The sequence below is a fragment of the Mesoplodon bidens genome, assembly GCF_964165515.1.
Source record: "Mesoplodon bidens genome assembly, chromosome: 8".
NCBI lineage: Eukaryota > Metazoa > Chordata > Mammalia > Artiodactyla > Ziphiidae > Mesoplodon > Mesoplodon bidens.
The window spans coordinates 94,422,794-94,450,033 of record NC_138165.1 but is presented as its reverse complement, the minus strand read 5'-3'; the positions used below and the strand labels follow the sequence as shown (position 1 = coordinate 94,450,033).

Below are 27,240 nucleotides of genomic sequence, written 5' to 3'. Positions count from 1 at the left end.
AGACGGCTGCTCACAGATACAACTGTAAATTTTCACTTCCATTAATACAGAACTAATACCAGTCATAAAATGAAGCTCTGCAAGTGGGGTAGGGTACTGCTTTAAACCACAGCTACTCTTGCTTCTCAAAACAGTCCTTTTTCTTTCTTGAGGTTTTGTTGTTTCCATCGGGGCAGAGCAGAGAAGGCAGCAGGAGTCACCCCCAAGGCCTTGGTGAAATCCTCAACAGACAGGTGCTCCTAGAAGAGGAGAGGAGCCAGAGGGCAAAGGTCACGTTCTTGCCAGAGTTCGACTTGTTGAGGCATATAGGTGTGTACAGAAATCAAGTGAGCAAAAACAGCCAATGTGAGAGCCAGGAAAGGGATGGGAAGGGGAGAGGTGGCATTTTGAGATCCAAGAGATTTGATCCCTGAATTTGGAACATAATGAAAGGGATGGTAACAACATGCCGCAGATAGAGCTGCTTTTCTTTGGACCAGGGTCAAGTTCACACTAACCCTGAAATAAGAATTACCACATTTGACTTAGCTTGGTTATAATGTTGCTTCTCTTTCTAGGTCTTAGTTTTCCTCTCTATAAAAATGGGAGGGCTTCCCTGGTGGTGCAGTGGTTGAGAGTCCGCTTGCCGATGCAGAGGACACGGGTTCGTGCCCCGATCCGGGAAGATCCCACGTGCCGCAAAGCGGCTGGGCCCGTGAGCCATGGCCGCTGAGCCTGCACGTCCGAAGACTGTGCTCCGCAACGGGAGAGGCCACAACAATGAGAGGCCCGCGTATCGCAAAAAAAAAAAAAAAAAAAAAAGGGAGAGGGCTTCTCTGGTGGTTGAGAATCTGCCTGCCAATGCAGGGGACACGGGTTCGAGCCCTGGTCCAGGAAGATCCCACATGCCGTGGAGCAACTAAGCCCATGTGCCACAGCTACTGAGCCTGAGAGCCACAACTACTGAAGCCCGCACGCCTAGAGCCCGTGCTCCACAACAGGAGAGGCCACCACAATGAGAGGCCCGTGCACCACAACAAAGAGTAGCCCCCGCTGGCCGCAACTAGAGAAAGCCTGCATGCAGCAACGAAGACCCAACGCAGCCAAAAATAAATAACTAAATTTTTTTTTTTTTTTTTTTTTTTTTTTTTGCGGTACGCGGGCCTCTCACTGTTGTGGCCTCTCCCGTTGCGGAGCACAGGCTCTGGACGCGCAGGCTCAGCGGCCATGGCTCACGGGCCCAGCTGCTCCGCGGCATCTGGGATCTTTGCGGACCAGGGCACGAACCCGAGTCCCCGGCATCAGCAGGCGGACTCTCAACCACTGCGCCACCAGGGAAGCCCAGTAACTAAATTTATTAAAAAAAAAAAAAAAAAAAAAAGCTTCATGACATTGAATTTGGCAGTGATTTCTTAGATGTGACTCCCAAGGCACAGACAACAAAAGGAAAAAAGAAGTGGACTTCATGAAAATTAAAAAATTTTGTGCATCAAAAGACGACACACAGGGACTTCCCTGGTGGTCCAGTGGTTAAGACACCAAGCTCCCAATGCATGGGGCACGGGTTCGATCCCTGGTTGGGGAACCAGGATCCCACATGGTGTGCAGTGCAGCAAATAAATAAATAAATAAACAAACATGCCTGGGGAAAAAAAAGACTACACACAGATGGAAGAAAATAGTTGCAAGTCATATATCTGATGACTTGCAACTATCTTCTGATGATGCAGCCAAAAATAAATTAATTTTTTTTAAATGGGCAAGGACTTAATGAGACATTTCTCCAAAGACAACATACAGATGGCCAATAAGCACATGCAAAGACACTCAAAATCACTAATCATTAGGGAAACAAAAACCAAAACTGCAATGAGATACTACTTCATGGTCACTAGGATGGCTATTACGAAACAAAAACAGAAAACGGTAGTGTTGGCAAGAATGTAGAGAAACTGGAACCCTTGTGCATTGCTGGGAACCACTGTGGAAAACGGTATGGTATGCCTCAAGAATTACCATATGACCCAGCAATCTGCTGCTTGGTATATGCCCAAAGGAATTGAAAGCAGGGTCTTGAAGAGAGACTTGTACACCCATGTTCGTAGCAGCATTATTCCCAATGGCTAAAATGTGGAGGTAACCCAAGTGTTCATTGACAGATGAATAGATAAGCAAAAAGTGGTATATAAATACAACAGAACATTATTCAGCCTTAAAAAAGAAGGAAATTCTGACACCTGCTACAACATGGATGAACCTTGAGGATACTGTTCTGAGTGAAATAAGCCAATCACATAAAGACACATGCTGTATGAGCCCACTCACATGCAGTTCCTAGAGGAGCCAAACCCATAGAGACAGAAAGCAGAATGGTGGGTGCCAGGGGCTGGGGGAGGAGTGGTGATGGGGGAGTTGTTTAATGGGTGCAGAGTTTCAGTTTGGGAAGATGAAAAAGTTCTGGAGGTGGGCAGGGTTGATGGTTGCACAATGATGTGAATGTGTTTATTAATGCCACTGAGCTGTACACTTAAAAGTGGCTAAGATGGTAAATTTTATATTATGTATATTTCACCATAATTTTTTTTAAAAGGGAAAAAAAAAAGAAAGTTCAGGTCATCTGATCCCAATACATGCTCCACTGCACCACACTCACCCCCTTTCCTGAGTGATTTCAGGGATCCTGTAAAGGTCATCTTTCCCTCCCAGACCGGCAATGTATACTACTGTGCTCACAGGTGACTGAATTTTATCGTTATAGTTATCTTCATCTCTCTTGGCTTCTAGGTTTGTTCCTAGTTAAAAGGCAACATGTTCCTGGTTAAACCTCACCAGGCTTCTATATTCCACTGTGAATGCATCAGCCATTATTTTGTGGGAACAGGTTTTGCTTAGAGATGGTGGCAGGTAGCAGCAGGGGTACAACTGAGGTGAGGGGAAAGATGCTAAGAAAAGAAGCTAGGAAAGCCACAAAACAAATTTAGAGCCAAATTTTGCCTAGCTATTGAGTGGAAAACAAAATATTTGGGTAAATAACAGGTACCAGCTTCTCTCATCCTGTGGATAATCTAGAAGATTAGATAGCGAAATTCTACCTTTTCACTCTTGGTTTGAAAATCACGACTGGGAGTCACCTTTCTAGACCTTGGGTCTCTTCAGCCATAAGACTGAAATGACCTCTGCTCCCAGTTCAAACATGATATAGTAGTGAAACTTCTGGGAGCTGGCCAGTATCCTCAAGGCATACTCAAGTAAGACCCCCAAATTAAAATTGTTAGAAAAGAGCATCTCCCACCTCCATCTCTGCTCCCCCAGGCACCAGAAGGGGACAGAGTCGGGGTGAGAGCAATGGGTTTCTTTTCAATCCGGGCTGTTCTGCTCTGTAGGATTGCCCTGGAGAATGTTTTTGTGACTCCCTCAGAGAGCCCTGAACTGAACAGCTTCTTGGTAAACACCTGTAGATGGATTTCAAGCTCAGGTGTATCTGAAGCCCCAGTTTTCTAACCTGTCATCCCACCTCTGGGCATTTTCTGCTCAAGGCTCCTGGGAGCCCTCCCCACGCCCCCCAGGCAGGGCAGTGGAGCACCTTGTTTTGGAAGAAGGTCCCTCACAGCTGTGGCTGCCGTCTCGATGGTCTGCAAGTGCCTTAGGTGCCCTCTCTCTGTCCCACCCAAGCTGGCTCTGCAGCTTGTTTGAGACTTTTGGACTCTGACCCCCAGGCTAGAGGGCAAGGACTGCCCATCCCAGTGGACTTGTATCTTTCCACTGGTCCTGTTCTTGAACCCTGTGGTCCTACCAGCGGATTACTGGCCTCACCCATGCCCACACCCGCCCCTCTGTGGTTTACTCATTGGTACTCAAACAGATGACCCTCTTGCCACTGCCTCTGTGTCTGGAGCAGCCAGAGAGCTTGTCCACGCTCCCCACTTGGCATGGAGCCCACAGCTCTGCTGCAAGAATCCACGCTACTCCCACAATTAAAAAGAGAAATCAGCAGCAACTGATTTTTTTTAAAGAATCTAAGACTTTTTAGACTGCTTCTACCACGGCGGGGTTGTCTTGATTCCGTTTGTTATATTCAAAATTAGCGATCTACTTAGCTTCCATTTTTTTAAATCGGTAAATGCATATTTAACTTTGTTAGATGTTGCAAAATTCCCCTCTACAGGGGTTGTAACTTTCTGCCCTCACACCAACAGAATAATATATGTTTCTCCACAGCCTTACCAACAAAATATATTGTCAATATTTAGCCCCCTTTTAATCACCTGGTTCAATAATGTTGTCTGGGGACTTCCCTGGTGGTCCAGTGGCTAAGACCCCATGCTCCCAATGCAGGGGGCCCGGGTTCGATCCCTGGTCAGGGAACTAGATCCCACATGCTGCCACTAAGAGCTCGCCTGCCACAACTAAAGATCCCACATGCTGAAACAAAGACCCAGTGCAGCCAAATAAATAAATAAATAAATAATAATAATAATAATGTTGTCTGCCCTTCCGTTTAGAAATACTTTTTCTGTGCTACATGATATGGCAGTACCAGCGGGACTCAGAAGACCTGATTCTTGCTCTGACTTTGCTACTGACTAGTTACATCACATTAGGCAAGTCACTTCCCCACTCTGGGTCTGAGTTTTCTCAGGTGCAGAACAAGCAATGATAATAACAGCCTACATGTATAGAGCAATTCCTATGTACCAGGGGCTGGGCAAGTAATAATATTTGTAACATTATTATGAATAATATAATATTATATGATATTGGGATCATCCCAATTTTACAGTGAGGACACATGGGTGGATGTGGGAGAGAATGCATAAAAGGGTTCTAAAGGTGACGGGCAGGATGCAATGTTCTGGAAACAATACACTTATGCATAGATCGGGCCCAAACCCATAACAGGTGTTCCTGGAGAAAATAGTCATCTCTCTTCTGTAGATTCATTAATTTATCTCTAAGACTTCTTTATGGTTTATTATACACAGAGTAAATTTTCTCTTCTCTCAGTACCCTCTCAGGCTAGATTTGCAGTCTATTTTAGACCTTCATGAAGTGGGAATGAATACTAGAAATGTGGGTTTTGTTTTCTTCTTCTTTTTGGCCGCACCGCATGGCATGCGGAACTTCCCTGACCAGGGATCAAACTCGTACCCCGTGCAGTGGAAGCACAAAGTCTTAACCACTGGACCACCAGGGAAGAGTCCAGAAATGTGTTTCTTAACAAGCCCTTCTTGCCAAACTCTCTCCCACAAGTGGTCCACACAGACAGCAGGTGCGGCTACCTGATGGACCCTGTGGCAATGAGTGTCCTCCCCGGTGCTCCCCTGAATTGCCAGCCCGCCAAACATGTAGTTCAACCAGGATGTCTCCTGGGTGCTGCAAACGACATGGCTGCCACTAAACTCATGATTGTCCCCTTCTAAGCTGGGTCTGACCCAGGATTTTTATCTCAGAAAATGACACAACTTTCCCCTCTCACAACCTTTATCCGGTCGTTACCAAGTGTCGTTGACTTAACCTCCGAAATACTTCCCTAAACCTTCTCCTTCTCTCCACCCACCCCCACCTCCACCTGCCACCATCTATTCTAGGCTCCCGTCTACCTCGCAGCCTGACTTGTGGCTGCTGCTTTGGCCACCTTCCAGTCCATTCTTCACTGAGCAACTAGAGTGTGGTCTTTGAAAAGCGTAAACCTGACTGCCACTCCCCAACTTCACCATAATGGTTCCCCTTGACTTTTAGAATGGACACCGCCCACCCCTAGCCTGGCGTAGAAGGCACTGCCCAGTCCCCCGCCCCCCCTTTCAGCCGCCCCTCCCCAGCTCCACACACCCCACCGCTCTGGCCGCCTCGTCCTTTCGCCCGAGCTGTGTTTACTTCCTACTTCTGGGCTTCGTGTATACTGTTCCCTTCTCCAAGAGTAACCCACTCTGCCTGAATAATTCCCATTCACCTTTCAGGAGGAAATCTCTCACTAAATCAGATTCGTCCTCCTTCTCAGAGTCTGACCCACCTCCCTCCTGCTGGGATCCACGCCCTCGGGAAGCTCCTCCACAGGCTTGTTCACCAGCTGCTCCAGGGGAAAGATGGGTAGAGGCCCAGAACTGATATTGCTGTTAGCGTTGAACACGTCTAGTTTAGGGTTTGTGAGCTCCTAGGGAAGAAAAGGAAAACACTGTTAGTTCAGCTGGTGTGTGGCTGCCTCCCAGGCTGCCTTTTTCTCTGAAGTCAACACTGACCCTAGGGGACCTCCTTCAAGAAGCCCTCCATGGGAATTCCCTGGCGGTCCAATGGTTAGGACTCGGCGCTTTCACTGCCGAGAGCCCGGGTTCAATCCCTGGTCAGGGAACTAAGATCCCGTAAGCCTGAGGTGTGGCCAAAAAAAACAAACAAACAAAGAAGAAGCCTTCCATGACCCGCGCCTCCCACTGTCCACACGCACATACACACATTCATAAAAACATGGCACTTTGGACAGGACCCATGAGCTAAAGCTTGGCGGTCTGTATTCAGCCAAAGCCAGTTGGTGTAAGATGACTTTTGTTCTATGACTTATGAACTTCTCCATGGCTACCCTAATGTTCGAGGTCTACCTTGGACATTTATGACCCTCTTTCTCTTATCTGTTGTGAAACAGTCATCCGTAAATTCACTTAGCCTTGACCTATCTATCTGTGCTTTCACGCCTGCACCATCCGTCAACCAAGAAGGGTTTATTGAGTGCCACAGGGTTCCCAGCCTGCGGGTGAGGCTGAGGGGCCACACGTGTTATCTGCTGATAACCCAGCATGCTTGGGAAATTGCTCTCATGTTCTGGACACACTTCTGCAGAGTCTACTTGGTCTTGTTTCCCCTACAGGCCTGTGAACTTTGATTTCCTATTTCCACATCCTAGGCCTGTAGGCGGAACACATTTCCATGAACTAACTGAAACATCGGAGGAAAAGGTTATTCTACCCAGAGAAGGGAATCCCCAGGGTGATGATAGTAGAGACATCACTATTTCCCCAAGTGTGATCTGTGGACTAACTGCATCGAATTACCTGGGCCCTTTGTGAAAAATACACATATTACTGGGTCTCAGCCCAACTCTACAAACCAGAATTTCGGGAAGTGGGACCTTGGAATCTGCATTTTAATAAGCTTCCCCCATCCCCTAGTTCCCCATCACCCAGACTCATGCATGATAAAATTTGGGAACCATTTCACTGGGGAATGGAGGAGACAAAACAGCTAGAGGCACTGAAGTTAAACAGCAAAAAGAACTTCTAGGAGAAGTGGGAGGGAACAATGGAAAGCAAGCAGAGGACCCTGTCATCTTCCGTGGAGGTTTCTCAGCTCTCACGGGTCTGACCATTGTCAATGGCCACCGCCAACTGCCCCGTACTCACAGCAGTGATCTGGCCCCAGTCCCCAGAGGTTCCAAGCTCCGCCTTCAGGGCCTCATAGGATTTGGCACTCTGCAGGTAAAGTAAGTAACAAATTAGACCTGGGTCTCAGCAGAGGAGACGGAAGAACATTTTCCTTCGGGCTTTGAAAGAAGACTGGCCTAGGGCCCGGGGGAGAGAAGGAGATGAGGGAGGTCAGGGGGAGGCTGGAGGACGTTCCTGAAAAAGGAGGTTGGATGGTAAGGATGAGCACGAAGGGCTGACAGGTAACAGGCTGGGGCAGGGGGCTATTTGCCCTGCTTGGCCCAACATGGGGATGGAAAGTGTGAATTTTCCCCACCCTCGGGGTCTAAGCAGCCGCCCACAGTCTTGAGACCCCTGCCCACACTGTGTAGGCTCTGGGGGACTGAGGGGTCCTGGAGAACTGGGGGGCTCCTCTCAGAGCCTGGAGGGGACCCTACCACGGAGGAGTGGAGTACAGGGGACCTCGGCTCCGTGGGGAGCCCCATCTCCACATCCCCAGGGCCTGGCAGCAAGCATGGCACATTATGAGCTCCAGTTATGCTGACTGAATGAATGAGTGAATGAATAAATGAGTGAGTGAGTGAATGAATGAGTCTGAGAGCGACGCCAGCACAGACCTGAGGCGGGGGAAGACCTGCCAGAGTTGTTGACTTGGGACACTGACCTGGATTTGAGAAATTCTGGCATCTAGGTGTGCCGCCTTGAGGTTTGTTTGAATCCATCATCAAGACTAAACCTAGCTCATCAAACACTGAATTTGTTTAAACACATTTGAGGAAATTAATCTAAGCTTTGTTTCCCTAATCTCATCTGTTGTGTCAATTTCATGTACCCAAAGCCACCAGGCCAACATTCATTCTACCTTAGCCTTCCTCCTTCCTTCAGAGAACATTCACTGGGGTTCCGTTTTGAGGAGCTGCCCTCTGCTTCTATCTGAGACCAGTTTAGAAAATCCTGTGGAAATCTGATTCACTGTCCCTCAGGTAAGGACCACGTATAGGACCCATTTTGCTTAGAATTTAGTGCCAGGAGACATCCGTCTTTAGACACTTTCCTTTAGAACTGACATGTTCAGAGGACCCACCAATGCTGTCCCATAGAAGTTTCTGCAATGATGATGGAAATGTTCTTTTTCTGTTCTGTCCAGTATGGTACCCACCAGTCACATGTGACTAGTGAGAAATCAGTTCCTTAATTTCAATTCTTTAATTCATTAATTTAGTGAGAAATCAATTCTTTAATTTTAAAGAAATCAATTCTTTAATCAATTTAAATGAAAATTTTAATTAATTTGCATTTAAATAATCAGTACAGCTCTTACCAATGATGTCCAAGAGCTTTGAGCTAAATCTAGTGCACAAGCAAGACACTGTCATTAGCCTAGGTTTTTGATAGATTTCCTTTCTTCTCCCTCACCAGGGGCCTTAATGGTCTTGCTGCAGCCTTACTGTTTATTCTAAGTCTCCTCAAACCCCTTTACAGATATATCACAGGTCGTCCATCACAATGAACAGAAAAGCCAGGAGTCCACCCTGCCCTCGATGTGCCATGAAGGATGCACTTGGCTGGAAGGAGCAGGTGGGCTGGGGCCACTCACACTCCAGTTGAAGGGATCCCAAGCCAGGAACCAGCCCGTGAATATGGGGGGCTCGTGTCCTTGCTTCACCACAATGATGGGGGTCTCGGGGTCCCGGCCGCTGGGGTGGGTCTTGAGGTATTCCTGCACCGTGGTGGCTGCAGCTTTCTTCTCGGCCTCATTGGCATTCTTTCCAATCCAGAAAAAGACCTGTGGAGCAACCCAGGGTCAGTCCTTCCTGTCCTCTCTCGGCTCCCCCAGGCTCAGATGTCCAGAAGTAGCCCCTGACCTTGGGCAGGCCCCATCAGGCCTTGATTTTGCCTCTGGAAATGGAGGTTGGACAGATGCCCTCTCCCTAGATATTCTGCAGATGTGTGACTCCCAGCCTCTCCAGAGCCAAAGACCCTTAAAAACACTCTTCTACCTCATGAAATGAATTGGACTTTGGGAGAAGAATACATCCTGCCCTGCGGTCCCTCCAGGCATGTTCCTCTCTACTTGCCTTCTTCTTTCTTGGGCTCATAACACCACTCCCAGGGAGAACGTATATGGGAGCCAAGTAAACGTCAAACCTTACCGATCCCTAAAGCCACTATTTCTTGGCTCTGGGGATTGAGGTGGTGGGAAGGGAGGTCCCCAGGCCTCAAACCTACCTGGTCCCAGACATCTAGCAGGAACACATCATCCTCTTCCAAGTCATCCTGATTGAAGTCAGGGATCTCTGTGGCCAGGAAGCGCCCGGTCTGGTTGGAACATTCAAAGAGCCGAGGAGTGATCACCAGGGTTTCCTCCTGCAGCCTGCAAGGTGGAGAGGAGATCACGTTGGAAAGCCTGTCTCCTAGGAAAATGCTCGCTCTTCTGATCACACAAAAGTTCCCGCATCCTCCCAAGAGTCCAGGAGCTCTCCAAGGGAGAAGTTCCCACCGATCTTCCAGGACATATATTTCAGTGGCTCTTCTATAGTCCTGTTAGGAAGTTCTTCCTGATATCTTCCCTCTATTCCTCCTGCTGCTACTGTAGTACATGCCCTTTTGCTTTTGAACTGGGGAATAGTGGATCATGGACCTTCTTTAGAAAAAGAGGGTTTACAGCTTGTGTTCCTCAGCATCTGGGTCCTGTGGCAGCATGGAAGGACAGGAGCTGCTGGGACCCTGGCATCTTCTTCCCAAAGGGCACACCTATAACCCTGCCCCTCTCTTTGAGCTGCCTCCTATGGCTGTGGAAATACCCCCACCAGGCCCCCGGCGTTCCGGGGTAAGCAGCACAGACACAGCCCCCCGTGCCTGAGAGGCTCCAAGGGCCTGGGCTGCCCCTTACTCACCTGGCAGCCCTGAGAGCCTGGCACACAGAGTTCTCAATCCATACCTGCTGCAGGCTCTGGGCCATGTGGGTGGAGGTACCAGGAGGCTCTCCAGCCTCGCAAAGTGAGCTGGCGGTCGAGGGACCTGGGAGTTACCTCTTGGTGCTGGCATAGGGGGCCTTCCCGCCCAGGGCCATCCAGAAGTTGGCCGGCTCCTGCCCTTCCACCACCACTTGTTTCTCGGTCCGGGAGATGGTGTCAGCAACCACCTTGGCCATTTCCCGCTCGTCCCCACTACAGCCCTGGGAAAAGGGGGGGTCGGCTGTGCTGGGGGAGCCCATCTCCAGTGTCACGCCTCCCCCTCCTTCCACCACATGCACTGGCCCAGAGCTCCCAGGTCTGGGAGGTTCTCCTGGATGAGGGGCCCACGCACACGGCCCAGGCAGGGGCAGTTCTCCCAACCTCTCCTCTGCCCTTGATGCCCCAAAGGATGGCAGAGGAGACAAGAGAGTCTGCACTCCTACTGGGCAGGAGGAAGTCTCCAAGAGACTGAGCCCTCCTGACAGAGATAAATGGGGAGGCAGCTACAGGCACAGGGAAAGTGAGAGAACCCAAGACATTAAGACAGAGCAACTCGGGGACAGACATGGGTGTCCAGAGACAAACGGAATGAGAGAGACCTACTCGGACACAGAGGTAGAGAATCAGGATGGCCAGACCCAGCGCCGCGAAGGAGCGAGGCGGGGCTAGAGGCATCAGGGAGACCAGAGAGGGGGACCTACCCGGCCAGAGGCCCCTGCCCTGACCCACACGGGGAGGCAGCTCCGAGGCTGGGGGGCCGCCAAGACGCACGCGGGGAGGGGGAGGCGGCTGGACCCTGCACACACCTTCCCACACCACAGGTAGCAGCAAGACTGGGTCTTGAGGATGAAGACGTCATTGGAGTTGAGGGAGGCAGCCCGGGCTGGGACCTCAAAGGCCTTGGTGTTGTTGGTGCTGGCCCCCCGGACCTGGAATAGCCGTGTGGAGGGCACAGGCTCCGCGCTGTTAGCCCGAGAGGTGCCTCCCTGCAGGAAGAGAGGGGCAGGAGTAACTTAGTAAAGGTGATGGGGGTTAGAGGGGCGACAGAGGTGGGGTGGGTCTGCTGCCCGCCCGGTCCTCTACACCACCACCAGACTGCAGTCTTTCCAAAACAGTGCTTTGGTCATGGGTGCTTCCCTGCCTGAAACCTTCATCTGGCTTACAGACTAGAGCCCAGCTTTCAGCGCGGCCCTTGATGTTGAAGGTGGAGACTTCCTTTCCAGAGTCACTCTCAGCTCTCTCCAAACCCTCCATGTAGCTTGGCCAGTTTCTCACTGTTCCCCATGGGGCCCTTCCTCTGGGCCGTTGTCCTGGCTGTGCCCCTGCATCACATGCCCTCGTTTTACCTCTGCTGAGCTCTTCAACTCTGACCCCAATGTCAAGACCTCCTCCAAACCCCCTTTCCATCATGGACTCTAGGCCTATTCCCTGATTACTGTATGCATGCTCCCCTTTGAATGCAACATATTTCTGGCATTTAAGCACACAGTGCCTTGGGCTGTTGGTTCACTGGTTGCCCAACAAGATGGCATTAGCATGGCATTTTTCTCCCCCTTGGCGCTTTGCAGAGGGCTGTATGCTTAGTAAGTGCTCAATAACCAGATTATTGCTTAAAGGAATGCAAGAGACGGCTATTTCATTATGTCAAAAGGCGCCAGTGCATTTTAGACAGGTCCATCATTAGGCAGATCCAGCCACAATAACTTCTTTTTTCATGGAGAGGGCCCAAGGAGTAGGGGTGTAGAGAGAAACAGTACTTGTATGTTATGTGCTAAGTGTTTATCAAATGGATTTTAAAAATACTGAATTGGGGCTCCCCTGGTGGCACAGTGGTTGAGAGTCCGCCTGCCGATTCAGGGGACACGGGTTCGTGCCCCGGTCCGGGAAGATCCCACATGCCGCGGAGCGGCTGGGCCCGTGAGCCATGGCTGCTGAGCCTGCGCGTCCGGAGCCTGTGCTCCGCAGCGGGAGAGGCCACAACAGTGAGAGGCCCGCGTATCGCAAAAAAATAAAATAAAATAAGATAAAATACTGAATTGCTGTTTCTATTACCATTCCACATAGATGATGGAGCCTCAAACAGTCCTCTCCTAGGGAGAATAGGCTTCACCCTAGCCCCGCTCCCACCCTATGTCCCCTTCCCCATCTCCTGGATGCCCATCCCGCCTCAGCTGCTGGTACTGCCAGGCACCCCGGTCCAGCAACCACACCTGGTAGACCACCATGCGTCCTTTGAAGATGGACATGAGGTGAGGTGTCTCCTTGCCCATCGGGACCAGGATCTGGACTGGTTCATTGTTGTACTGCTGGTCCAGGATGACTGCTTGATAGGCCGAGGCTGTGATTTCATCCTGGCTGGCCTGGCTGCCCTGGGGATGAGCAGGATGGAAAGGGTAGATTGAGGACAGCCCCCGATTCTGACTCCGTCCCCAGCCTTAGCCACAACTCCATCCCCAATTCTGCCTGGCCCCAAAACCAACTGTCTTCCCCACCAAGCCCCACCCCAGACACAGCCCAAATCCCCACCTGACCCAGACCTCAGTTCTGATCCCAGCCCCACACCTAATCTCTTTCCAGCCCCAGTCCACCCTTGACCCACCTTGACCCCAAACCTCCTCTCCTGCTTACTGCACCTTTCTCAGGGAAACACCATGGCTACCACACCACTCAACCCCAGCACCCAAGCATCTCCCTCCTCCCTCACATCTGGACATAGAAACCCACAGTCAGAGCAGATAAAGGGAATGGGAGTTGGAAGAGAGACTCAGAGAATCAAAAGGGGAAAGGGTTGTGAGTGGGGATACTCAGTGTCAGTGGGATCTCACAGCCAAAGCAGTTCCAAGATAGAAAAGGGGTGAATTCCCCATCACGAGAGATATTCAATTCAAGCGCAATGGCCACTTAGCCTGGGTATAGTGGAGGGGGGAGCTGAGCTGGCTATGCTCTGGACAGGGTGGGGTGTGGCTTGACCTGCCAGATGTAGAGCAGGTAGTTCTTCTTCTCGCCAATGAGGTAGGTGTAGAGCAGCAGGTAACAGTCGCCCCCATAGAAGTGGCCGAGCCACTTGGAATCCACAGGCACCAGCTCTAGGTCCTCAATGCGCCATACCTGGGGCGGGTACCAGGCTAGTGTGAGGTCCAGGACGGGCTCTGCCAACCCCTCCCCACCCATCCCGGGCCACCCTCCTCCCTCGCCATACCTGCACCTCCCCACTCCCATCGTCGACCATCTTCTGCTGGGCAGCCACCTGAGGATGGACGTGCATGGACGTGGCATCAAACTTCACCTGTTCCACCTTAGCTGGAGTGAGGGGGAATCATGAAACCCAGTGTCACCAGCTGAGTTCCCCCAGGTTCTCACAACAGCCCTGAGTGGAAGCTACAATTCTTAGACCCATTTTACAGATGAGGCAACTGAGGCTAGAGATTCAGTAGCTGACCCAAGGTCATGCAGCTGGAGAATGGCAGAGTTATAACACAGAACCATATCTCCCTCCAGTAAGGCTCATGCTTCACCGGGGCCTCCCAGAGCAGCCAGAGAAAGGACAACCCTTTTCTCCACCCCCAGGTGCCTGGCACAGAGCTTGCCCTCAGCAAATATTGTCCAGGAGACTAAAGTTTTCTGGGTTCCAGGGAGACCCAACCCCACTCCAAATGAAAGTCAGGCTGTTCTCAGCTCCCTTTCTGTGACAACTCTTGAGTTTCTCCAAGTCCCTTTGTGTCCCCACCCAACCTGGGGAGTCCAGAGCCAGGGTGAAAGTGCACATGCAAGAGGCGTGTTCAGGAAGGAGGGCAGGAGACAGGTCTGTGCTCTCTGGGCCCCGCTCCCGGCTTCTGGTCCCACCCTGCCTCGGGCCAACCCTCACCCACGGAGCCCACGGCATGGGTTTTGCCCAGGCCTGAGGCCCGGTTGGGCACTGTCCACTTCTGGAAGAGCTGCTGAAAGACGGCTGACTCGGCCCCATCATTCTGCACCTCCACCTCTGTGCTCGGTGGGTACTGCTTCGCTTTGATAAAGTTCTGGGAAGAGAAGGAGGTGGCTGGGCCTGTGTCCCTCCCCCAGTCCCCACCCCCTAGTGAAAACCAAAGCCTGGCTCTAACCCCAACCAGACCCAACCACTAATCTACCCCAGTCCCAAGCCCAAACCAGAATCTTACCACAGTCCCAGGCTGACCCCAAACCTAACCCTGCTCTGACCCCCACCCCAAGGCCAAACCAGACTCCAAACTCGACACCACCTCCAACCTGGCTCTGACCTCAACCCTGAATCCACTACTAACCTCAAAACCCACTTCTGACCCCAGCCCCAAGGTCAAATCTGACCCAAACCTGATCCCAGCCTCCATCTCCAACCTTGAACCCCACCCCCAATCCAACGCTGACCCCAAGCCAGTTAGAATTACTGGGACCCCAAACTCTGACTTGGCCTCCTACAGGGACCCCAAACTCTGACTTGGCCTCAGCTCCATGCTGACCAAACCTCCTCTTTTTTTTTTTTGCGGTACACAGGCCTCTCACTGTTGTGGCCTCTCCTGTTGTGGAGCACAGGCTCCGGACGCGCAGGCTCAGCGGCCATGGCTCACGGGCCCAGCCGCTCTGTGGCATGTGGGATCTTCCCGGACTGGGGCATGAACCCGCGTCCCCTGCATCAGCAGGCAGACTCTCAACCACTGCGCCACCAGGGAAGCCCCCAACCCCCTCTTGTAGGAAGGCCAGCCTCCATTTCTCCCTCCCTTGTCCCAGCCAAGCTGGAGGTGGGAGCCCGCATTCTTCAGAGGCCCCCAGGTTGCCGGGTGGTTGGCTATGCAACGTGCCTAGACCTGCCAAGATGGCTACAGAGCGGATATCCAGACCCCCTGGAGCTAAATCAGGCTCGGAGCTTTCCCTGGCCTCTGCCTGGGGCTGTGCCTGGCCCTGACCCCACTGCCCTCTCCCTGCTGGAGTCGGCTTCTCTGCCTTCTCCTCCAAGTTCTCCTCCCTGATGCCCAGGCCCACCAGTGCCTGGTTCATGGCTTCCCTCTTCTCCTGGGCATTGACATTCTTCCCCTTCCACACGTAGATCTTCAGACCCCCCTGGTCCAAGATGTAACAGTCCTGGAGGCGGGAGAGAAGGACGCAGGGTGAGAGCCTGAGGGCGCCCTCGGTGCTGGGCTGGGGGAGCTGCAGACACACGAGGTCGCCTTCCCTCACACGCCACCCCCTCCTCCACAGCCGCCCAGGCCCCTGGCGCCGCTCCTACTTGGGGGAGAGTGGGCAGGTGGCGGGCAGGGGGGTGATGGGAGTTGGGTCTGGGGGCATCCTCCAGACCCTCTCACCTCGTGACTGAGCAGGTCCTGTGTGAGCGGCCGCGTGGCGACTTCTCTGACCACCACGTTTCCCCCTGAGTCAGACACGCTGCAAAACAAACGTGCGGCATAGACAAGGGGGGTCCCGGGACCTCGCCTGGGGAATCCTCCCCCAGGAAGTCCCCCAGGGTCAAGAGGAGCCCAGAGGGAGCTGGGCACTCACTGGTACAACTTGAGGGCAGCCTTGAGTGCCGGCTCCACCACCATGTCAGGCATGGCGGCCTTCAGATCCTTCCGCTGGCCCAGCACATATTTCATGATCTCCATCAACTGCGGCGAGGCCTTCTCGTCCTCCCCTTCCACTACGCCCACGTAGGTGCGCCCACCCCGCTCCTGGTCTCGGATCTCCTTGGCCAGGGTCATGCCCTGCAGGGAGGCCCCAGGACCCGTGAAGGCTGGCGGGGGGCAGGGGACAGGGCAGTGCCTGCCACCCCAAACCACACCTGGAGAGCCCAGCCCCCTACAGCAGCCCCAAGGGGGAGGCACCTGCCCGGCCCTTCCCTTTTGATGGGGGACCAAGCTTTTTAGGTGCATGTGAGGAAACCAGGCAAAAAACCCAGGAAGAGCAGGTTTCCTCTTGGGCAGGAGAGGGTCTGGAGGGGACTTACTGGGCCTTCGTTTTTGACATTGTTTGAAATTTGTGATTTTACTTCACAGTTTTGCATAAGAGGTGAGCCCTGAAGATCACAGTCCTCAGTCTCTTTGCCCCAAAGCCGTGTACACACACACACACACACACACAGAGGCTCACGTATGTGCTCACACATACGCCCAAACATACACACTCACACACACACACAGCAGTCTCTCATGTGCTCACACAGATGTCCAAACGCACACTCACACACAGGGCTGGCTTACCCTCCTCTGCCCAACGTCTACTACTCAGTTACTGGCCTTTCCACCCCGGTTCCCTTCTCTCTCCACTCCGCCCCGCCCCAGGCCCTCTCACCCAGTCCCAAGGCTTCTGCGCTCAGGTCCATATCTGTCTCCTGCCCAGCCCTCTGTTTTCATCCTATTTCTCCAACTCCCACGATAACCCCATTTTAAGATGTCCCAAACCGAACTCTTGATTTTCTCCCCAACTCTGTTGCTTCTTGATCTTCCCGTCTCAGGAAATGGGACTCCATCCATCCCCACAAAAAGCACATCCTTTGACATCTGCCTCGCCCCTCTCTCGTCACCCCCAGTCTGACACGCAAGTCCTGTGATTCCACCTTCCCAGCCGCACTCCTCACCCAGACGGCCAGAGGGGCTCCCTGTGTGTCCTCAAACCCTCCACCCCCTCTCGCTTGTCAAAAGTCAGAGTGGCCTTCAACGGCCTCTCGGGCACTGAGAACAAAACCCAACCCTCTCACACAGACTTCTGACCACATAACATGTCCTATGAGACCCACCCGCCCTCTGCTCCAAGCTCCTCAAAGCCCTCATTTTGTGCTCTGGCTGAACTAGGAGGTTCCCCGCCAGCCACTTCTCTCCTGCCTCCCCCCAGAAGCCTTCTTAGAACTCTCAGAACCCCCAGCGCCACACTCCCCACCCCTCACTTCTCCAATATTGCCCTCCATGTCTGTCTTCCCCACTGGACGGACAGCTGGAGACCAGAGCCAGGGCAGGGCGCTGCCCATTTCATTCACCACCAGATGCCCAATGCTTGGCACAGGGTCTGCCACACAGCAGGGACTCATTAGACCTGAGTGGGTCAGCCAGGGTACACACACGCGAACTCCAGCACGCATCGCTCTCCCCATACACGTGAAGACTCAGATCCACCTTCAAACACAGTACCCTGGACAGTCAGGGGAGAGACGCCTGGGGAAATGGGGGCTGCTTGGGGGTGTGGCAGCAGTCTGGCAAGTTTGACTGGGAGGGAGGCTGGGTGCTGGGTGCAGGAGCAGGTCGGGGCAGGGTGGGATTTGGGGCGAGGGGTGGTGCACCAGCAGGGTTACCCTGAGTCTCTCCATGCGGTTACTCTCTGGCCCGTTCCACTGGATGATAAGCTTCCCGAGGTCCAGGAGGAAAACATCCCCACGGTTGAAACTCTTCCAGGACATCTCCACCTGGAGAGCCATGGGGCAGGCGCAGACCCCACTCAGACCCCATCCATCACCCCCATCACCCATCTTCTCTTCCCCACCCCTTCTCTGCCCCTCACCCCTCCTCAGCCTCTGCTTTCCACCCAGGCTGGGAGCAGGGAGAGGAGGCCATGCCCAGGGCCCTGGTTGATGCCCACCTCTCTGGCCACCACATTCCTCTTGCCCTTGACATGTAGCAGCCGCTGGATGTCATAGGAGTTGGTCTCCACTTGTTTCAGGCCAGAAGCCACACCCCCTTTCCGGATCCTGTGAAGAGAGGTGAACTGACCCAAGGGAGTGGGCTGGAAGGTGTGATAGGTCCCCGTCCTCCCAGATCTTGGGTACCTGGTTGCCAGGGGGGCCATTTGAGGGCTGGGGCTGGGACTAGGGAGGTGCATGAGGCCCCTCGGGCACAAACTCCAAGGAGGCACTCACTCTCAGGGCCATGCAAAGTCGGTCTATTGCCTCAATTTACACGACCCTGGCAGTGAGTGCCTCTTTGGAGTTTGTACCCTAGATGCCTCGCTCACCTCATGCTAGTCCTTGCCCTGTTGAGAGCCCTGCGAAGACGGGTACGTGGTAATGTGGTAATGTAGAAGGACCGGATAGGATTCTAAGGACAGGGGACTGAAGTGCAGGAAAGAGGGGAGATGCTATGGACTGAATTGTGTCCCCTCCCAACTCGTATGTTGAAGCCCTAGCCCTCGATGTGATGGTATTTGGAGATAGAGCCTTTGGGAGGGAATAGATTAGATGAGGCCTAGGTGAGGTCATAAGGGTGGGAACCTTATGATTGGATTAGTGCCCTTATAAGAAGTGACACTAGAGAGCTTGCTCCCACTCCATCATGTGAGGACACAGTGAGAGGGTGGCCATCTGAAAACCAGGGAGAGAGACCGCACCAGCAATCAAATCAGCCGACACCTTTATCTTGGACTTGACAACTTCCAGAACTGTGAGAAAACTAATTTCTGTGGTTTAAGCCACCCAATCTATTTTTTGGTTTTTGTATTTTTTGTATTTTGCTACGGCAGCCCAAGCAGACTTAAGCCAGGAGAGGTACCACCTCAAGTACTCAAAGGAGTGGACTGCTGCTGTGAGTGTAGAAAGAAGGAGAGCAAGACAAAAGGGAAGGGTGGGGACTGTGGCTAACTGGAGAAATCCTGGCCTATCCCACAGGTCAGTAGCAACTTGGCTCCTGACCGTGTGTTTCCATGGGAAAAGCAGGGAGGTCAGAACTTCAGATTTTTCAAAAGAAGCTGGAAATCTGGATTTTAGTGTGAAATTTTTCTTTAGAGAAAGAAGGAGCAGTCATATGCTCATTGGCCAGTGGGGAGACTTGATATGAGGCCCTGGAGGGCCTCCTTTGGTGCTGAGCTCTCCAGGACATTCAAATAGGGGTTGATTTACACAAATTCATGGTATGCAGAGTTACAGAATTTCAGAATGGCCTCCGGGGCAGCCAAAGACACACTCAGAGAGATGAAGACCAAGGACAGGGCAGCGGCAGAAATGGGGGTGGAAGATTAGAAAGGTGAACAAAAATTACTCTCAGGGGCTCCCCCCACAGCCTCAGGCTCCCTTTCCAGCCCCAGGTCTGCCCCCCAGCCTTGGTGTCCCTCCCCAGCCCTGATTCCATTCCCAAGCCTGTAGCGCGCCCCTCCGTACACAATGCCTTGCTTGAAGTAGCCTCGGAAGGTCTCGCTCTCGTTGCCCTGGACCTCACGGTGCTGGACAGCCCGGCCTTTCAGAAAGTCATCCATCTGTGTGGTGTAGATGGCAGCTGCCCCTTGCTCATCCTGGGACGAGTCCCGGCCGATCCAGTAATGAATGTCATAGGACAGGTTGCTGCCTGTCTTGTGGATCTAGGGAGAGGGCATGTCCAGTGTACCCGAGGTCCTGGGCTCCCACAGCCCTCTCCCTGCCTCCCTGCTTCACAAGCTCGTGGGGCCTGGGCCACAGGGGAGCTTGGCATGGGGTAGTTCATGGGACCGGTAGTCAGCAGCCCTGCATCGTGGCCCAGTTCTGTCAGACTCTCTGAGACATGGGGCAAGTGACTTCCCCCACCTGGGCCTTCCTCATCTCATCTTGGAAATAACTTGGTTGGACTACAGCCTTTCCCAAAGTGATGTACACAGACCATCAGAGGTCTGATAGGTGATTGGGTGGTATACAATGAAATGTATATATGAAATATTATGGAATTTTGGTTTCTTGGTCACACCACCGGGAATGCAGGAGCTTAGTTCCCAGACCAGGGATTGAACCCACGTCCCCTGCAGTGAAAGCGCGGAGTCTTAACCACTGGACCGCCAGGGAAGTCCCTGATTATGGAAAATTTTTTTTTTTGCGGTACCCGGGCCTCTCACTGTTGTGGCCTCTCCCGTTGCGGAGCACAGGCTCCGGCCGTGCAGGCTCAGTGGCCATGGCTCACGGGCCCAGCCGCTCCGCGGCATGTGGGATCTTCCCGGACCGGGGCACGAACCCGTGTCCCCTGCATCGGCAGGCGGACTCTCAACCACCGCGCCACCAGTGAAGCCCTATGGAAATATTTTATAGCTACTTTCTGTTTGTGACAGGGGACACTGTGTTCCATTCATGATAATGATATTAAGTTTTCAAATAAATGGATTTAAATTTTAAAAGTGAATCAATATAAGGAAAAGTACAAATGCGTTAACAATACAGGATGTGGAAAAAACTGAGAAGGTGAAATGAAGTTGACTACAGATTTTGGGAACATGGGCTCAAGGTAGGGTGACATCCCACCAGTTCGGAAGATCCCCCAAGACTGTAAATCCACAGATGGTCACCCCAGCTGGGAGCTCACAGCCCAAGGGCAGGGAGAGCCTCTTACATCTCTGACCCTGCGGAGCTACCTCTGGGCTGGGAACACCCAGTGAATGCTGTCCTGGGGTGAAGTGAAGTTAGGCGGCAGTTCCCATTGCCCCCAGCCTCAAGTTTCCTCTATGTTGCTACCGTGAGCTTTGCTCTCTGCTCAGCCCCCTCCCCTGCCCATCCCCCACTCACAGCCAGGACTATGTAGCAGTCACCATCGAAGAAGCTGCCAAAGGTGCTGGAAGGAACAGGCACCATCTGCATGGCCTAGGGAGGGAAGGGAGGTCAGAGGGTCAACCACCGAGGAGCCCCACCTTCCCTGCCTCCCTTAACCAAATGGAGAGTTAAGAAAGGAAGGCCAGGAGGAAGAGGGCATGAGAAAACTGACAAGGTGAATGGATGTGAGGAGGGTGGGGAGGAAAAGGAGCCCAATACCTGAGGAGGGGGTGGGGATGGCACTTGGGGACAGGCACCAGGGGCTCGCATGCCAGCAGGGCAGGATGGAGGACAGTCAGTAATCCCAGGGTTCTCCCTTCCCTTGGTCCATCCCAGTCCTGCAGAGCCCCCTTTGTGCCCAGGCAGGTCCTTACCTCTATCCTCCATATCTGCACCCCGGGCGTGGTGACGTTGAGGGAGCCTTTCACCTTGGCGCTCAGTTTGGTCATGGCGGATGAGCCTGGGGAGAAGTGGTATCAGAGTAAGAAGAGGACATGGGGGCTTCCCTGGAAGCGCAGTGGTTAAGAATCTGCCTGCCAATGCTGGGCACACGGGTTCAAGCCCTGGTCTGGGAAGATCCCACATACTGCGGAGCAATTAAGCCCGTGTGCCACAACTACTGAAGCCCACGTGCCTAGAGCCCGTGCTCTGCAACAAGAGAAGCCATCGCAAGGAGAAGCTCACGCACCACAACGAAGATCCAATGCAGCCAAAAATAAATAAATAAATATTTTTTTTAAAAAAAGAAGGCCTGGGGGTGCCTCGGTTTCAGTGCCCCGAGGCCAGGGCTCAGGGATCTGGGGGAGGTTCCCCACCCTGGGCCCTGATTGGCCAGGGGCCCATCCTCCAGTCTTCTCACCCAGCTCTGATCCTGTCATTCTTGTTTAAATACCTGCCCTCATCACCTACTGCAAAAAGTCTCCCCCCGACTCCTTAGCCTGGCAATCAAGGCCTTCTTGATCTTGCCCCAAACAGTTTTCCTTCCTGAAAAGTTTTGATCAAAGCCATGCCTGGTTAAAAAACAAACAAACAAACAAAAATATATATATACATCATACAGAGTTTTCTTTTTTAAAAAGAAATCAAAGGGGCTTCCCTGGTGGCGCAGTGGTTGTGAGTCCGCCTGCCGATGCGGGGGACACGGGTTCGTGCCCCAGTCCGGGAAGATCCCACATGCCGCGGAGCGGCTGGGCCCGTGAGCCATGGCCGCTGAGCCTGCGTGTCCGGAGCCTGTGCTCCGCAACGGGAGAGGCCACAAGAGTGAGAGGCCCGCGTAACGCAAAAAAAAAAAAAAAAAAAAAAAAAAAAAGAAATCAAAGAATAAATAAGGGTTGAAAAGTGTACACACCCAAAAGAATTGAAAAAAACATGTGTTCAAACAAAAACTTGTACGTGAAATTCATAGCTGCTCTATTCACAATAGCCAAAAGGTGGAAACAACCCAAAAGTCCATATGAATAGATCAACAAAAGGTGGTCTGTCCACACAATGGAATGGTATTCAGCTGAAAAAAAAGAATGAAGCACAATACACACTACAACGTGGATGTGGATGAACCTTGAATACTTTATGCCCGGTGAAAAAAGTCAGACACAAAGGCCCGGTACTGTATGATTGAATTTATATGAAATATCCAGAATAGGCAAATCCATAGAGATAGCAAGCAATTAGTGGTTGTCAGGGGCTGGGAGGAATGGGGAGCGACTCCTAGTGGGTATGGAGTTTCCATTTGGGATGATGAAAATATTCTGGAACTAGATAGTGGTAGTGGTTGTGCAGCATTGTGAATGTATTGAATGTCACTGAATGGTATGGGTTTTTTTTTTTTTTCTTTTTTTGCGGTACGTGGGCCTCTCACTGTTGTGGCCTCTCTCGTTGCGGAGCACAGGCTCTGGACGCGCAGGCTCAGCGGCCATGGCTCACGGGCCCAGCCGCTCTGTGACATGTGGGATCTTCCCGGACCGGGGCACGAACCCATGTTCTCTGCATCGGCAGACGGACTCTCAACCACTGTACCACCAGGGAAGCCCTGAATTGTATGTTTTAAAGTGGTTAAAATGGTAAGTCTTATGTTCTGTGTATTTTACCACAATAAAAGAAAAGTGTATGCAGCAGTTTCCTGTTTCTTGCTAGCTCCAGACACCCTGCAGTTACTGTTCTGGTGGCCCACACAAAATGGGGTGGGACCGTGTTTGTTTGCTCCGTACTGAATCACCAGCACGTAGCACCGCTGGCACTTTGCTGAGTGGGTGCATGGGCAGATGGATGAATGGGCGGGTAGTTGGGGGGTTGGTTGGGTGTGTGGGTTAAAGTGATTGAGTGGATGGATGGATGAATGAATGAGTGAATCCTTCCAATGTGAACCACCCTCCACCCACTGAGCAGGAAGAACTCTCTCCCCAATCTTCTTTCATGGTGTCTGTTGTGGCTCTATTCCTTTGACCTGTAGCTGTGTTCTCCACTCCAGCTGCTCATCAGAATCACCTAGGGAGCTTTTTTTTTAAAAACACAAAGGTGCTTTATTTCAAGTCCATGCCATCTACATCTACTGAGTACAGTAATCGGGACTGGAGAGGGGACGAATTAGAACCTAAACAACAACAACAAAAACACCGGGACCTTCGCCCCCTGCATTGCGAATCTTAGTTAGTTCAGAAGAATCCGTGCGCTGGCAAGCCAGTCTCCTCCCTGAGAAGCACGCTTCTCGCTCCGTTCTCCCTAGGGAGATTTTAAACAACACTGATGCTCCGATGCTCAGGATGTATCCATATCCCCAGGGATTCTAATTTAATTAGGCCTGGGTGGGGCCCAGTCTTGGGTACTTTATTTTCTGCCTTTTGGGAGGCGGGGCATAGGTGCTTTTAAAACTCCCCAGTGATTCTGATGAGCTAAGGAGGAGAGCCACTTGTCCCCGGTTATTTTTGTCCCTGGCTTCCTGCCCCTCCCTCCCAGGCTGGAGGCCACCCCATTCCCCACCGAACCTACCACCCAGCCCTGCATGGAGTTGCCCTCCATGAATGCTCCTTGAATCAGTGAATAATAAATGAAAGGTCATGTGGCCCCCACCTCTGTGCACTGACGGCTGGAATCTATCTAATCTCTCCTTGCACCTGAAGTCTGAGTCACCCCTTGGAACAATGACCTGGTCTTTTACTGCTGGTAGACTCCCTCTTCCGAGTCCTGAAGGGTGAGCCCCTCTCCCTGGCATTGTGGAATCTGGGGGCAAGGTCTCCCTGCCCAGCCTTTGATTAGCGCCCCCTCCGGCAGATCAGGGCCACCTGCCAACGGCCAGCACTGCACATGTAGGAGCCCCTTGTGCCTGGGTCCTGTCTGATGACCCTGTCGGCCATGGCCTCTTGCATGAGGTATTTCTCAACCCACAGAGGCCCCAGGGCTCCCAGGACTCCTGGCTCAGTCGAACCAATTTGGGTACAAAGGAGGAAAATGTTTTCTGTTTTATTTCAATCACCACCTTCGTCCACATCCCTCTTTTCACCAAAACAGACTGACCCTCACTAGCTGTACAGACATGGCTGTGTTTCTTCATCTATGAGGTGGGTGGTCGACAACTAGGTGATCTCTAAAGTCCCACCAGGGGGACTACCCTGGTGGCACAATGGATAAGACTCTGCTCCGAATGCAGGGGGCCTGGGTTAGATCCCTGGTCAGGGAGTTAGATCCCACATGCATGCCGCAACTAAGAGTTCGCGTGCCACAACTAAGGAGCCCGCCTGCCGTAACCAAGACCCGGTGCAACCCAATAAATAAATAAATAAATAAATAAATATTTAAAGTCCCACAGAGACACGCTCTGAGTCTAGGAGGAAACAGCAAGAGGAATAGAGGGCAGACAAGATGAGGCTCTTCTTGTCCATCAAAGCAGTGGAGATTATGGCAAGCAGGGGCTTGACAAAGCTGGGGCTCTCTCTCCCTAGAGAGAAATCAGGACTGGGGACCTCCAGCTGAGGCTCTCTCTCCCTAGAGAGAAATCAGGACTGGGGACCTCCAGCAGCTTGAACAGGCAAGGGGTGAGCAAGGGCATTCTGGGGAGGGCAGCCCCGAGAGGGTGACTCATGCTCCAAGGGTACCTGCCAACTGCTCCTGCCCTGTCGACGTTGGTCAGAGCAGATGCCTCTGGCCCGCCCCCCTGGTCCTCCCCAGCCTCCAGTCTCTCCTGAACTGCTGGGAAGAATATGGGTCCCATGCTGCCCCAATGCCGACAACACAGCCCTGGGTTTGGATATGTGATGTCTTCTCTCTCAGCTTGAATTCACTGGCTCCCCCCTCACTCCTGGTCCCCTCTCTCCTCAGTCCCCACCTCGAGGAAGGGCACCAACACTCCCAGAGCCCAAAGCCCTCCATTGGTGCAGCAGCCTGGACCCCTCCCTCTCTGGCCCTTCTGTCCACCTGAACGCCGCTCCAGTCTGCCCCCAACACACCCCCACCTCTCTCTGCTTCTAATAACACCACACTGTTCACTGGCCCTGGCCACCCCCCACCCACCCATGCTGCTTCTCACCCTCCCCTCATGTCCCTCTTTTCTCCTTTAGTTTTCTTTTCCAGGGCCCTCGCCACCTGTCTTCACTTGGCCAACACTCACGTGCTCTTCTTTTTTTGTGAGTGTGTGTGTGTTACATGGGCCTCTCACTGTTGTGGCCTCTCCCGTTGCGGAGCACAGGCTCCGGACGCACAGGCTCAACAGCCATGGCTCACGGGCCCAGCTGCTCCGCGGCATGTGGGATCTTCCCAGACCGGGGCACGAACCCGTGTCCCCTGCATCGGCAGGCGGACTCTCAACCACTGCGCCACCAGGGAAGCCCCACGTGCTCTTCTTGACTCAATTTAGGTCTCATTTCTTCCAAGATACCTTCCCGGAATCCTCAAGCTAGACTATGGACCCCCCTCAGGAACTCCAAGGCATCCTGGCCGGATGCCTCTCTTGGACCCCTGACCACATGATGATGAGAGGATCTGTTTATAAGTCTGAGGTCCCCAAGGTCAAGGACCTAGACACATTTGTCTGTGTAGCCCCCAGATCCTAGCACATAGTAGGTGCTCAGTAAATACTCTTGAAGCTGAAAGACTGAACCGCAGAATAAAAGGGATGGCCCTTCTTGGGACCGTGGAGGGAGTTAGGGCTCCTGCTGCCCCCAGGTCCCATCTTTCCTTTCGTAACTGCTGCCTTGTTGTCCTCAGAGCTGGGGCTCCAGAGAGCCCCAGAGTGCTGTCTTCATTCTTAGTCATGCAGTTCTCAGCGGGACAGGGGTGTGGCAGTCCCCAAACAAAGGACACCCTCCTGCTTTGTTAGGCCCGTGAGAGCAGAAGAAGTGGACATATCCCAGCCCCCAGCCTGCTGACTGCCTCGCCCTGAGCCTGAACAGGCTTCCTGGGAAGCGGGTGGTCAGTACATCCCAAGATCCTGACCTGGACTTGGCTCCCACCTCCCCTGCCCCCCCCCATTTTAGCTGAATGGAGCCACAGTGCCTGGTGAGGCTGAGGGGACGGGTCCTTGTGGAGGAGAGATGGGGCAGGGGTGCATGCGAGGGTGGCCGAGCCTGGACCAGGGCCCAGGGTCCTGTTGCCCCCAGTCCCCCGCCCCCTCTCTGCCTTTGCCCATTCAATCCCTGATGGCTATTGCTCACACCCTAGTATCCAAGAGGCGAGAGCCCTGAGGTCCCAGGAGTGTCAAGGGAATGGGGACACAGATAAAGAAACCATTTCAGATGAGGAAGAAATGAGCAAAGAGACAGTGGGCGCAGGGGTTAGAGGGAGAGTGAGGTCACGGTGACCCGCTAGTCCCAGTTTGCCCAGAACTGGAGAGTTTTACATCTAGAAGTCCCCAGATACTCGTCAGTCCAGGGCAGTCGGGCGGGGATGGGTGACACCTGAGGTGGGGTGGAGACTGGCGGCAAGTGGGGCTCGGAAAGAGCAGTTGTCTGGGGTGAAGCTGCACAATCCTTCCCTTGGAGGCCCAGGAAGCCACACTGGGCTCCCTGCCCTTTCCAGACTCTGCAGAGAATGAAGCCTCTCCCGCACACCTGCGCCAAGGAGCTGCAGGAGGCCCCAGGCTACCCACCAGGAGCAGGGGACCCTGTTCTCTCCTCTCCCACCACCTGTGGTCCCGTGTGTCCCCACAGGGTGGCCTTACCTGTCAGGGGGAAGGCAGCTGCCACCTGGGAGATCTCAGGGAGCTGTGGCAGGCTGGCTGGAGGAGAGCGACCTTTGTCCCTTCCCCCCTCCACCCCAGGAACTGCCTTCACCATATAAGGGAAGACAGGGCCCCAGAGAGAGAGAGAGGATGGGTGAGGGGGTGGGGAGGCAGGTGCCCGCCAGGTCCCTGGGAGCAGGAGCCCAGCGACCTTCACCATATAAGGGAAGACAGGGCCCCAGAGAGAGAGAGAGGATGGGTGAGGGGGTGGGGAGG

At 53.0% G+C, this 27,240-nt stretch overlaps 1 protein-coding gene across 1 annotated transcript; it reads right to left on the bottom strand.

The window, feature by feature from the left end:
• Positions 1 to 81: 81 nt before the first annotated feature.
• VIL1 (villin 1) lies at positions 82 to 27,003 on the bottom strand. Its single transcript, XM_081243193.1, has 20 exons — positions 26,965 to 27,003; positions 21,191 to 21,276; positions 20,793 to 20,867; positions 19,431 to 19,627; positions 17,921 to 18,029; positions 17,637 to 17,747; positions 15,854 to 16,056; positions 15,661 to 15,739; positions 15,341 to 15,439; positions 14,211 to 14,364; positions 13,545 to 13,645; positions 13,316 to 13,453; positions 12,556 to 12,714; positions 11,152 to 11,331; positions 10,421 to 10,566; positions 9,618 to 9,762; positions 8,986 to 9,174; positions 7,368 to 7,436; positions 5,990 to 6,130; positions 82 to 239 (listed from the first exon to the last, which is right to left on the bottom strand). Exons 2-20 carry the CDS (start codon positions 21,263 to 21,265, stop codon positions 126 to 128), a joined length of 2,484 nt encoding a protein of 827 aa, XP_081099319.1. The 5' UTR covers positions 21,266 to 21,276; positions 26,965 to 27,003; the 3' UTR covers positions 82 to 125.
• Between the last annotated feature and the right edge of the window lie 237 nt (positions 27,004 to 27,240).